The 13,626-nt window shown below is 36.8% G+C and overlaps 1 protein-coding gene across 2 annotated transcripts in view; it reads left to right on the top strand.

The window, feature by feature from the left end:
* Positions 1-12,488, top strand: part of PTPRD (protein tyrosine phosphatase receptor type D) — a 498,410-nt gene extending 485,922 nt beyond the window's left edge. For both annotated transcript variants that reach the window (XM_087444573.1, XM_087444574.1), the window contains exons 30-33: positions 464-589; positions 3,598-3,752; positions 6,729-6,864; positions 8,779-12,488. In XM_087444573.1, the coding sequence (XP_087300699.1) occupies positions 464-589; positions 3,598-3,752; positions 6,729-6,864; positions 8,779-8,847 (486 nt within the window). In that variant the 3' untranslated portion in view covers positions 8,848-12,488. The remainder of the gene's footprint in view (positions 1-463; positions 590-3,597; positions 3,753-6,728; positions 6,865-8,778) is intronic.
* The last annotated feature ends 1,138 nt before the right edge of the window (positions 12,489-13,626 follow it).

The raw sequence follows: 13,626 nt of genomic DNA, 5'->3' as shown, positions 1-13,626 counted from the left end.
AGTCCAGAGGTTTCTTTCTGTGTTCACCCTTGGTGGTTCTCTTCATTCCAAACCACTGTGGTGGAAATCTATTATGGTGGTGCAATGCATGATTGACATAGCCAGCATTAAGTCCAAGGACTGATGTAATATTTGGATAACTTGTAGGATAACTTGTAATTATTTGGACAACTTACCCTATTCAATTCAAGTTGAAGTTTTCAATTCAACAGATGTGTATTAAACACCTACTGTATGCCAAGTCCTGTGCTTGATACCATGGGCAAATATTGAAGCACATAATTTCCCTATCCTCAGGGAACTTATGATTTCAAGGAGAAAATGAGTCACATGTAATTGGAATGACCTTGAATTTTGAAATTTTATTAATGAGAGAAAGAAATTAAATATATAGATAAGTAGATGATAGACAAAAGTTTATTTACACTTTGTATAGTTTGACATTAATCTTCTCTCCTTCCAGGAGAAATGTCACCAATACTGGCCAGCAGAACGATCTGCAAGATACCAGTACTTTGTTGTAGATCCCATGGCTGAGTACAACATGCCCCAGTACATCCTAAGGGAATTTAAGGTCACAGATGCCAGGGTAAGTTGGCACAGTCTTATGCTCTTAACCATTAGCTGAAAAGTAATCTCAAATGCATCTCTGGGAGAAACATTTGCCAAGTGACCATCATCCCAAAGTGAAAGAAATTACCCATCCTGGAGGACTATTTTTTTAATATATATATGTAAAAGTAACTTTTCCTCTGTCTGGCAAGTGCTATCACAAGCCCAGTCTTGGCTTCCATTCAAATGTAACATCTGGCAGCCCAACTTTGGGGATGCACATGGTAAGTGTGTGTACTGGGAAGCCTTTCCTAATTGGTTGGCTGTGCTTACATTCATCTTCTCAGCTCATTCTCTTTGGGCTCTTGTGACTTCTTCATTACTTGAAGCTGTAAATATGTTGTTGTTTTGCAAAGCCCTTTAGGTCATGTGTGCTTGGAGGTTAATTTGGTATGATTTTAAAACTGCAGAGCAAATGGCATTCTTTAGAAGAATTTGACAAGCTTTGCACATTCTAATTTGATTCCTGGCATGGTTTATTCCTCGGTGTGCTAATGTGTCTGTCCATGAGAGCTGTGCACCCATGACCCTTGTTGGCTAATTTTCATTCTGCATTTTTTATCTAGATTGCTGAGCCCAAGGTTCAGCCCTGATGTAAGATGTTCTATGCATAAACTTTAATATCCTTGCCTTTGGCCACTTTTAAACCATGATTACAGACACATCTTAAGAGAGAGTCGGGTCAGCCCAAAGCTCCGCTTTGTTTTTGGAACCGTCACAGTGGGTGGGTTGAATAAAACTCCAGGGTAGAGCTATTTAATTGATGCGTTGTTTTTTCTGGAAAGCAGCTTTCTCAAGCAATACTCATGTTTAGAGATTGTCTGCTAATCCCCAAAGCCGAGCACTGGCTGTTGACCTGAAGTGCAAGAGAAATTGGTTAGCAGGTTGGTTGGCCCAGGTGACAGACCTGTTAATCCCAGAAAGTCTGAAGTCTTAACTACTCTGAAGGTGACTGTGCTCAGGGCAGCAGTTAAGTCCCTAGGTCTTGTTTGGAGTTGAGCAAGCAAGCATGCCTTGGTGACCTGCCTCCTTATTTAAAAAAAAAAAAAAAAAAAATCATGCCCTTTCAGAATTTGAAGCTAGATATGTGAGTGAAAATCTTAAGTGCATTTCAGGAAAACTCACCAAGCATTTTTGATGATAAAGAGTAGCAGCCAGGCTCCACAAATGACAGAGACACCTTTACAACTCCTCACTTGCCCAAATCAAATCTGATCACAATAAGCAAAAGAAACATTAAAGCAGGAACTAGTTCACGTGTTTTTTTAAAAAAATAAATAAAAGGCTCCCTGTGATTATATAATTTTCTTAGCTGCAGTAGCATTTGCTGTTTTTGCTCCTGGTGTGTTTCTAATCTCAACTTCCCAGTTTAGAAAGCAAGTTGGCGCTTGAGAATACAGTATTGTTAAACAGATAACCTTTAAATGGAGTCAGGTGGTCTGTCCTCCAAATAGTAAGTGTTTGTGCTCATGACTTGTTCTTGCTGTTAAAAGCAACTGTGGTTAGAAATGAAATCCCCAGGACATTCAGAGGAGGACAAATCTGCAATACTTCGCCTCTGGCTTCCCTTCCTGTGTTTTCCAAACCTTTTCCAGAAACAGAGGGAAGTAAATCATGCTTCCATGGTAACCATCCATAAGTTAGTTATGGGGCCAAGCAGTTATTTCCATATTCCTCAGTGTTCTCACAAAGTTGATGTGATCTTCCTGTTTTATCTCCATCCCTAAGTGATGCCAGTCAGGAAATACCCTGTTCCAATGGAAACCACCAGGCTGGTTGATGTGTACCCATCTGGAGTTGAGCCATCCCCTCTTCTCAATATGCCTGAGAAAGATTGAGTCTCTGTCTACTTACCCAGAATCTTGGGAACATGCTCACCTGTATCCAAAAGAACTTTAATGTGGAAGGAGGTATTACAAAAATGGAAAAGAGGAACTAGTTGAGGCATTAACTGGGAGCAGGGCCTCTTCAATGGGATCAGTCTCTCTAAGCTTGGAATTTGGTTAATCTCTCTCTCTGTTGATTCAGGGGAGAAAGTTGACGGATAATTGTTATTCCTGCTTCTGTAAACGGAAGGTCCCTTCTGCTTTTGTTGTGTTTCCAATAACACTGTAAAATTCCAGAGGGAATCAGAAGCACCTTAGTATCTTCTTTTGAAACCATTTATACTTCATAAGTCAGAGCTATTTTGCCTAATTACTTTAGAAGAAGGGCTCCTCTTGCATCTGGCTTGTTTTCTTTCTGCCTTTTGGTTTGTCTGTGTTAAAGCCCCCTAGACTCTTTAATTTCTGTGGTCAGCCAGAAAGAGTCCTTTTTCAGAACAGAGCATTTATTTGCTCATCATCTCTTTGATCTTCTTAAAGGATGCCTCACTTTTTGCTCAACAGCATAGTCAGTCTCATGACACATGCTGTGTACCCTGCCATGGCTAGAAATTGTATGCCTCTGAGATGTGGGGCATCCAGGTTAACAGCAGCCACTCAATTTGTGTCAAATCATTTCAATGTCACTATTTGTCATTTGACAATGCTAGAAATAAGCAAGGACAGCAGATGTGAAGTTATCGTGACAATAGCAAAATCTCTGGTCTGGATGACATGCCTGGATGCTCCTTTCAATATTAAGAATTCACTGGATTCTGAAATTTTTGAAATAGAATATATATGTTCCACTTTGGTTTTGAAGGCAAACTTTGGCTCTCAGAGCATTTACTAGATGGCTCTTCACTACACGAGAACTCAGGTTTTTAACTGGGCATTGTGAGAGTAAATAAATTTGCAATTAAAATATATGTGAATGCAGACAGTGTTAATGGCAGACAGACGCAAATGTAACTAAATTTCTGGTTAAAACGTGTTTCCAACTTTTTCTTCCCTTTTTTTTTTCTTTTTGGAAAAAAATCATGTTTCCTGTTGTGGTCTGTGCACTGGCTGAATCCTCCTGGCATCCTTCCTTGTGGCTGGATATGTGGCTTTCTCTCCAAAGGACGGTCAGTCCCGAACAGTGAGACAGTTCCAGTTCACTGACTGGCCAGAGCAAGGAGTGCCAAAGTCTGGAGAAGGGTTTATTGACTTCATCGGCCAAGTCCATAAAACAAAAGAGCAGTTTGGCCAAGATGGACCCATTTCAGTCCATTGCAGGTGAGTTAAGAGTCAGGAATGATGAGTTTCCATTTCTGATTAATGCGATGATAACTTTGAAAATATGTATTGTTGTCTATTCATTGTTGATACAAGCTTATGTAGTGCATCTGCATAACTGAAATTTTATTCTCAGAAATGTATTATAAAACCTAAAGCAAGGACTCATTTCTATGTCTTTCCATAAAATGAAAATAACCAGAGGAAGATTTTTATCCCCAAATTTTACCTCTCATAACAAAGAACCAAACTGTGTTTTTCCTTGCCTATTTTACATTAACAGGAACTGTAGGTACGTCCCCTAATGATAATTTGTTCACTTAATCATTTCTTGCTTGTTTTGCTTTCGTAGCATTACCCTGATAACCATCTTTCTGTATCTTTCTCTTGTGTTTGCCTTCTTGGGAAAGATCATAAATAGTTATCAAGCCTTAATGACAATACTTACTCTTGCCAGTCAATAAGTGATTAGAATGGTACCTCAGTTAAAATTGCAATTTGCTTGAAAATTGTTGCTATATCAGAAAATGAAACACCTTCAAGTTAATTATTTTCAATAGTTTCCACAGCATTTTATAATTCAAGTCATTGAAGTTAATAGAAATTGCAAGTAAACGGTTCAGAAAGGACACTCACCATAAATTTAGTGCTTTTGGTAGTTGCTATGCAAAAACCTTCCAGCAAAAGAAATGCACTTAATTTTATTTACTTATTTTAAGATTCTAGACTTGAGGAAGTCTCAGTCTCTAATCTCTTTATGGTCAAAGTCTTGAGAGAATTTATTAAAAAATTTATTTTGCTTCGAAAATAAAAACCACCAGAACTGTAGTTCTTAGAGACATGGGAAACAAGGTCTTAAAACAGGAGAAATATGAGACTCGGGCTTCAAGATATCTGAGTTCTAGTGTCACTTCTGTCATCAGGTAGCTCTATGACAGTAGGGAAATTTCTCTGGACTTCAATTTTCTTAGTTGATCTCTAAGATTCTTTCTAGCATGCTCTGTTTCCCAGGTAGTTTAAATATATATAAATGTAGAAACAGACCTTATGTTATGTGAGAAACAGACCTTATTTATCTACATTTGCTTTGTGTTGAGTTATCCAAAATCCTTTGCATTAGACAACCAAAGAGCATGTAGGAATGACACATGGACTCAAATATTCAGACAAGTGGATGGTATATGTTGGGCTCGAAATATCTGGATATTCTCCTTAATTTTCTACGTAATTTGCCCAAATGCTAATTCAAACTTTTCCAGTATAAGCTATAAAGAAAAGAATATATTTAATCCATATTTTTAACTTTTGGCATTCCCATAAGTATAAGTGTGTAAGTGTGTGTGTGCATATGCATGTTACTTCTCTTGCTTTTGTCATCACAAAATGATTTAAACACTCCTTTAGTATAAATGTTCTAACATGATTCACGTATCTTATATATATATCTTAAAGACCTCCAGATATTTTCTCTTATCTGGGAATGTCCTAAAATACCACTTATTTTATTTATAACTTATTACACTAACATAGTAAAGTCAATCAACTTAGAAGTCATAAGGCGAATGTCTTATTTTCTTGAAAGCTCCTAGTAGAAATCCAGAAAGCCTATATTTTTGTTACATATCAGGAGTCAAATCAAGGTAAGATAGACTCTGGAGTACCTGGACCATTCAAAAAGATCATAAATCACGGTCTCTTGGGATTAAGAGAGACTTTCAAGGTTGAAAGAGACCTTCAAGGGCATCTACTCCCTCGTAACAGAGAGCCTTGACTGCACCCGGACATCCTCAGCCGCTTTGTAAAGACTACTCTCGGATTTTAAAGCCTCACTGAACATTTTTGTTTGGACTCTTTAGAAAGCCCAGTTTATAAAGGGACATACTATTTATATATGCCTGTCAGCTACCTCCCCAAGTAAATGAATCCATCCATTTTCTACAGCCTGTACCCAAGCATTACACATGCCGTTTAATTAGGATCCAAAAATGTAGGGATTTTTCAGATTATTCACTTTTCTCCTCGTTACCTAAACCTCCAGACGCTTTCCTACTTCTTAAGAGCACAAAAGCTATGAATTAATTTTCTTCTCTTGCTGCAGTAAAGATTCTGGAATTATCTTAAAACAATACAGAAAACAGAGAAACTCAAAACCTTGCTAATGTGGTAGAAAGAATCCTGATGTTTTAGCTCCTGCACATCTAAAAATAGTAGATAACCATATAGTTCAGTGGCTCTTAGTGATTTTTTTAGGTGTAGAGACCCTTTTGAGAATCTGTTGGGAGTTATAACTTTCAGGAAACAGAAGAAAATATATACATTTAAGCAATCCGTACGTATAAGATATTCATAGAACCTTCTGAACACTGAATGAGGATCCCATATCAAAAACCCTGTTATAGAATCTCCTTTCTCATATCAAAACACGAAGTCTAAATTTGAATAGACTATATATCTTCTTATTTATTTATATGTCTAGGTGATGGGACATCCTGCACAGATTTTAAGTGGCTACAAGAAGTGAATAATACGCTAGAAAACCTGGAGATGCCCAGTTTATCTCACCTTGTCTGAATTATTTCATACTTTAAAAATATTAAGCAGGCAAAGTCTACAATTTCAGGATCTGCATGAAGAGTATTTACCTGTATTTTATTTACCCTTCCTTTTATCCATTTATTTTACAATATTTATGTTTTCTGGGTCTTTCCAAAATGGTGTATAATCCCAGTTGAAAAGTCATTTTATTTTGTGAGACTTAATCCTAATTGCTCCACATTCATTCTCATGTTACCAAGACACATTATCCCAAGAGTAATCATTTCATGAACCCGGCACCACATTTTCCTGAACATGTGGAGCCACTGTGGAAGAACCTGATGTCAGATGGTGGCTAGTGGACATATGCCCACCTTCAAGCAAATGTGGCTAAGACTATGAGGATCTCATCCAGTAACGTTGCCTTTGTTATTGTGACAGTGCGGGCGTTGGAAGAACTGGAGTCTTCATAACACTAAGCATTGTTCTGGAAAGAATGAGATATGAAGGAGTTGTAGATATCTTCCAGACTGTCAAAATGTTAAGAACACAACGACCAGCCATGGTACAGACAGAGGTGAGAAAAATCTCCATGAGTTTATTTGTCACATTTCAAGAGCCAAATAGTAGATTTTATTAACCAAGACCTCCTAGTCTAGAGACTCTCAACACCAAAGACAAAATGCAGGAAAATACTGCAGGAAAAGCATCAAATAGTTTAATATTTTTGAATATCATTTTTCCCCTCTTTAAATGGGAGTGACAGTGTTAATGTCTTAGAGTTGTTTTGGAAGTTGTATGAGATTATATATATATTATATGTATTAGGTTGAACCATGTTAAATTGTCACTATTTGACCAGTTTTGGCCTATGAAGAAAATGGCAATTCCATACAATTCATCATATATATATTCATATGATATATATCACACGTTTATATATAAATATATGTAAAAAGCACAATGGCTGGTACATAATAGACCCTCAGCCCATTTTACTTGTCCATTCTCTTTCTGTACGCCTAGGTGTTAGACATCAACTGCTTTATATTTCATTTCTTAATAATGGTCATTTTAAATATTTGGATCCTGGATAAGCCCTAGAGAAATTAGTCCCCCATTTTCTATTTCAATAATTAATATGAAAATTCTCATATTTCTCAGAATAATATGAGGTCATGATTTAGCCAATCTGGCCTATTGACTATTTGTTTCTAAGGATAATATGAGTGATAGATAGTGTTTCTGTTCCTCAAAAGGCCACCAAATTATACAATTTATATGTGTTCCTGAATTCATCATCCACAATATCTTCCAGACATTGATTTCAAAATAGTACAAGCATTTGGCTCGCAATATTCAAAACATTATGTCAACCTGACAAACTTAATGGGTGTTGGGGGTGACAAAGGGAAATTGGAGGTTTAAAAAGCCTTAACACTTAGCCAAGCAACTTACTGTGACAAGATAGAAAAGCAAACTCCATTTATTTTGCATTACCATTTTTATTGTAGAAAAATGCACATTTAAGCAAAATAGAAACTATCTACTTTCAGCCCCATTGGCTACTGAAAATAAGTTTCTTTTATGGGGAAAATCCTACTTTTTCTCATCCCTTCTCATCTGTAAATTATAATTTTTCCATCTCTCCAACAATGCCCTGACTTATTCCAATATGACAGTGTTCTTCCCTGTCTGAAAAAGGACATGTTTCATGCCATTTTATTTTAGTGCAGGCCTTTCTAGAACAGACAACTAGCAATCACACTGAATTAGGCCAAATGGCACATGTATTTTTTGACATGGGCAGCCAGTCTTTTGGTGCCACTTTCAGGGGATGAAAAGCTTGCAAGTCTAACACCCTGTGTAAATGGCTTTGTGTGCCTAGTGTTCCTCACCAGATACCTTTTGCCTGCCTCCCTCACTTACATAAGAATATCAGAAACGATGGAGGGTAATGCTGATTGCAGGCAGTAAAGGATTTTTTTTTTTTAAAAATTCAAATTCTGTTGGCAATAGCCCAGAAGATAAATGAGCCTAGATTTTCCTCAGGACAGTGTGTATCTGCACCAGCCTCTCTTAAATATGCAAACTGAGAATTAGTCAAGTTATTACAAATAAGCACATGACTGTAAAATACGACAGTGGCATATAAGGAGTTCACATATTCAGTTGGTGGTAATAGTTGATACTACTTGGAGAACAGTTCACACTTGTCTGGAAGATCATGTTCGCTCGAGCTGTCACTACTTTGGAATTAGGAGACTATTATAGTTGAATTGATTGGTGAAGTTAATAAACAGCCCACGTGGCTAATCATTCTTTACTCACAAAACCGATTGGTCATTGGATTGGATCGAATTGATAGATGAAAGTAGTGATTTTGCCACCATCTAGATGTAACTTTGTTTTCTAATACTGATTGTCATTTTTCTATTAAAATGTGCTCATGGCCCCTCTCCTCTTTCTCCCCCCGCTTTGTGTCCTCCAGGATCAGTATCAGTTCTGCTATCGAGCCGCACTAGAATATCTGGGCAGCTTTGATCACTATGCAACGTAGAAACCCCTGACCCATTTTGGATTTTTACTGCAGGCCCTTCAATATCCATGGAGTCTCTTCTGAGCCATACAGGGCACTTGAGAAGTCCTTCTTAACTTCTAGTTAACAACCACTTAGTGGGACTATTACACACAAAACAAATTAAAAACAGACTCTTCCGGGTGGACCAAGAATACACAGTTTAATAGTCTAACCTGAAAATTAATAAAGAGAATCCTAACTGATGAGGAATCTGAAGGATTTTATTTACGGATACCTCAAGGATTCAAAATAAAGGGAAGAAGAAATCACAGCAAAGAACCACCATCTTGTTCAGGATTGCTTGATGGGTGCGAGGAGAAATTGCTGCAGTGTTGCAGTTCAGTGCAAGGTGTTGCTGGTGTGGCTTCTCATGATAAAATGGACTCTGCTTCGACATCGCCCCTTCCCACCATACTGCTCATAATAACGTTTTAGGGGGAAAGGGGGGGAATGTTTAAAAAGAAAGTCTTTGATTTAGTTTTTTAGTATTGTAAAGATTCTGCTGACCTGTGCTTCATTTTTAACTGTGTAAACTTTTTTTTAACAAAATGTATCATTCGATAAAGTGAATTTTAAAAAAGTTACATAACTCTTCATTTTTTATTTCCAAATTGTAGGTTTTTTTAAGCTGTAGAACTGTTATCTACAATATCTTGCTGTAGAAATATCAAATAATTTGAAAATTTGCACATTTTTGTGCAATATTCTTAATCTACAGTATCGGTCTCATCAGATATTACTTTTGCACTTCTGTTTAGTTTTGGTTGGTGAGAAAGTACCCATTCTCTTCAAACAGTCAAAGAGAACTTTTGTTTTGTTTTGTTTTGTTTTTAGAATCAACAGGGAGGCGCAAAGTATAAAGTTGCTGCTAACATATATACATATATATCCATATTTTGTAGGGGTGTCTATGTATATATAGACAGTGTGTCCACACAGAAAGATAGATATAGCTATCATTCAGTTCTTCCATGATTTAGTTTTTTCTTTTTTTAAGGTAGAAAAGCTATGGTAAACATCTTTTTAAATTTGTTATTAATTTTATGACATATTGATATTTCTTAATATCACAAAATTTTAATTTTTTAAGGGAAATGAGGAATGCACATCAGTGATTGTCAAACCTCACCCCCTAATTTCCTACCCAATTTCCACCCACCCACCTAATCATAGTGACAAATACCATTTTGTTAGCCAGGCTTCCAACAAAGTTCAATATTTCTAACACTCTAGTGCAATAAAAAATTATTAAGTATCTAAGAGGTGTGCATGTGGGAAAGGTCAGTGCATATCCCGTTAGGAGGGGAGAATGTTGTAATATATCAGCTATCAAGTTGTTTAAAAAACAGTGTATTCAATCGTATATTGTCTATAGTATGTGCTATGAAATTTGCATTTATGATATGTAACAGGGGCAAAGCCAAACTCATGTTACTCTGTTCCGTCAGAAACATTTTGTGGCATACAGCATTCCTGGGAAGTGCTGTACTTTGTTTCCTTTTGGCTTTAGTTTTGCATTTAGAGTGCCTTATAATTGATGCCTATTTTAATAGCATTTCTTTTTTAGCTTTTGGTTCGTATTTCCATTAGTTGTTCATATATGTTACTCTTCCAATTAAAGCGTTATGTGTTTACCACATGTACAAAAACTCTTTGAATAATATGCATTCCTAGTTTTCAACCAAGTTGGGGATGTTAGTGATTGTACCAGCCCAAAGCACTTGGATAATCAGGGCCCTTTTTCCTTTCACAGTTGTCAGCATCAGGAAAAGCTACTTGTTTTATTTATAGTCCTTTCCAAATCTGCTCTGGAACATTCAGTAACTGCACCAAACTTATTTTAGTAATAAACATCACCGTCAACTTTGGAATATATTTACTATTCCATTAGGATTTTTCTAAAAGGGGAAATTAAAAAAATATAGGTATATATATCTCCCAAATTATTCAACCTAATTTCTATAGGAAGCCATGGATGATGGCATGAGTTTGCCATATCTTATATGATTTTAAAGAACCCTCAAAATATCCAAGGAACTCTTAAAGAGTGTTGATATAGGTATAATATTTGGGTTTAATTTTAGCTTTATTGATGTTCTGCATAGAAAGATTTTTGTTTTCCACCTTTTCCATCACTATCAGAATGAAATCCAAGAGACCAAACACTTACAAGTATCGTATTTGAGCACTTTTGTAAAAAAAAATAAAAAAGAAAAGAAAAAGAAAAAAAGAAAAAATATAATACTAAAAAAAAAGTATCTAGAAGGCTACCTCAGAATGAGACTCTCCAACCTACATCGGAACCAGAGAAGAATGTGCACTATGTGGGTCTGTTGTTGTTTTCTTTTAGTTTGTACCTTTTGGAGATTTATCCAAGTGCCAGATTACTCAGTGCTGTAATTTTCATTTAGTGAAACAAAGGGGGTCAGAGAGACATTGCATCACGCAAACATGCCATGTTGGACGTGTAGAATCTGATGGTGTATTGCACACCAGAACCATTGGCCAATGAGCAGTTTCTCTTCCTGAAACAAAAACTGCCCATTTGGCAAAGGGAAAGAGGAGAATAATCACGAGAAGAAAATGAATGGGATGCATACCATAGACGAATGAGGCGGAGACTATTCCAGCTATCTTACTGTTCAGGAGCTGTTCCGAGAACTAACTCCCTTACTGTCATTGATGTGCATTCCACTCTGTGCTTTTCTGTACAACCATTCTAGTTTTATTTTCCCAGGGAAACTTCTTTATCTGCCATTACCATAAACTTTCAAGTTTCCAATTATTTTCATCATCATAACCAGTACGGTGCTATTATTTACCTATGTATGTGTAGTTATGTATAATTTTGTAATTAGTTACAATGGTAAAAAAATCAAAATATATAAAAAGTGATTTGTACAGAACTTTATTTTAGCTCTTTTTTAAAAATGATTTGCATGGTTAGACAACGGCGAGGACAGCCAGGGGAGGGAAGGGCCTCTAGGGAACTTTGCACTTTCTATACCTTTGTACTATGCACTGCCCTATTGATTCTACACCCAATAATGTTATTACTTGAACCCATCTGTAAGAAACCGCTTCAGAAATTCATTTGTGTGTATGTAAATAACACAACATAGAAACAGGAAGGGGAAAAATTCTGCAGTAATGTACAGATTTTTTTCTTTCCTGTTTATTTTTGGTTTTGCTTTGTTTTAGTCCCTCCTTTTTATTTTTAATTCCCTTTTCTTTTTCCTTTGTGGGTTTTCGTTTCTGTTGGGTTTATGGGTGCCCTGATACTCCAGCAGAGATCAGAAGGCTACAGATCCATCCTATCCATCCGTTATGTGGCTTTGCCATCTAAGCTTGGAGTGTCTTTACAAAGATAATAACAGTTGTGTTCTTTGCTCTCGTTTTGGATGCATAGACTGAAAAATTAAAAAAAAAAATAACTTGTAAAATGGCTTGTTAAAAAAATACAATTACCTCTAATTAGTAGTACGCGTAAATGTTTTACAGAATGAAAGGCGTGCTTTTTATTTTCTTACTTCGTTACATTGGTGGCGAAAGAAGTCTGTATGAAAATCAGTTCTTTGCTGACACAAGTTCCATTTGTTACAAATGAATTCTAATAAAAATGTCAGTGTTATGCAGCCTGGCCTTTGCTTTTGTACATTCTAGCATTTTGGTTTTGAACTGATTGTATGTGTTCCCTCTTCTCTGGTTATCTGGTTAGCTCCTTTGTACCAATAGTAACTGCTTACTGAGAGGCTGCTATCTGCAGGTGCCTGCCTTGAGATGAGCACCTTTCACAGGTAGGCAAACTGAGGCAAATAGAAATGGTTTGCCCAAGTTCACCCAGCAAAGAAAGAGGCTTTGGTTTCATTCAAATTAGAGATCGTGGACCATCTTTAATTCTGTGGAAGATGACTACTACCTAAATTTAAGTGCATTACAATATATGTAAGTATTATCATCTTGAAACAACTGACCTCTCTCATGCACATAAAAATAGCTCCGTAATGTTAACTTCTTAAACTCTTTGGGGAATGTGGCTAAGAAAATACTTGGCTTACATTGTTTATTCAGTAATTTAATATTACAGATCAGAACTACAGTCTGGAGAGAGAGGCTGGCATTAAATAAATAATGATAAAATTACACTCTGAGAAGAGCTGGGAAGGAAAGTAGAGGATCCATGAAGTTAGGACTTTCAATTGTGAGGGACAGAAAGTCTGACTCAACTTGGCCTACAGAGAAAGAAAAGTGTTTATTGGCTCATATACAAAAACATCAGGAATGGGCTCATCTAAAAGAGTAGGAATACATTATCTTCAGGTACAACTGGATTCAGGGCTCAGGTGAAGTCTTCAGCACTTGGCATCTCTCTCCATCTCCTAGCCTAGTTTCCACTTTCTTAGTGTCAGTTTTAAGCAAGCTTGGCGATCCCTGGAAGCTTCAGGATCTTACCACCACAAACCAGGCAAGTGGAAGAGTTTACTTTTCCAACAGCACAAACAGAAGTCCTTGAACAGAATGGATGCTTGTTGGCCCTCATTGACGTGGCTTGGGATAAGTTATCACCTCAGAGTCATAATTATGGATAGGAGAGAATGCTCATTGAGTTGTCAAATCAAGAAGGATTTAAGGTAGCTGTCACCTTGCAAAATGGCAATGAATTTGGTGGAACCAACAAGTGGCTGCAAATCAACCTAATGAGTTAAGGTAAGGCAAAGCACAGACTTGTTTGGTAATGTTACAACTACTTGTTGCCAT

Source organism: Ceratotherium simum, chromosome 20 (assembly GCF_057802395.1).
Source record: "Ceratotherium simum simum isolate JZ-2026a chromosome 20, ASM5780239v1, whole genome shotgun sequence".
Lineage (NCBI taxonomy): Eukaryota > Metazoa > Chordata > Mammalia > Perissodactyla > Rhinocerotidae > Ceratotherium > Ceratotherium simum.
This window is presented reverse-complemented; position numbering and strand designations above follow the sequence as displayed.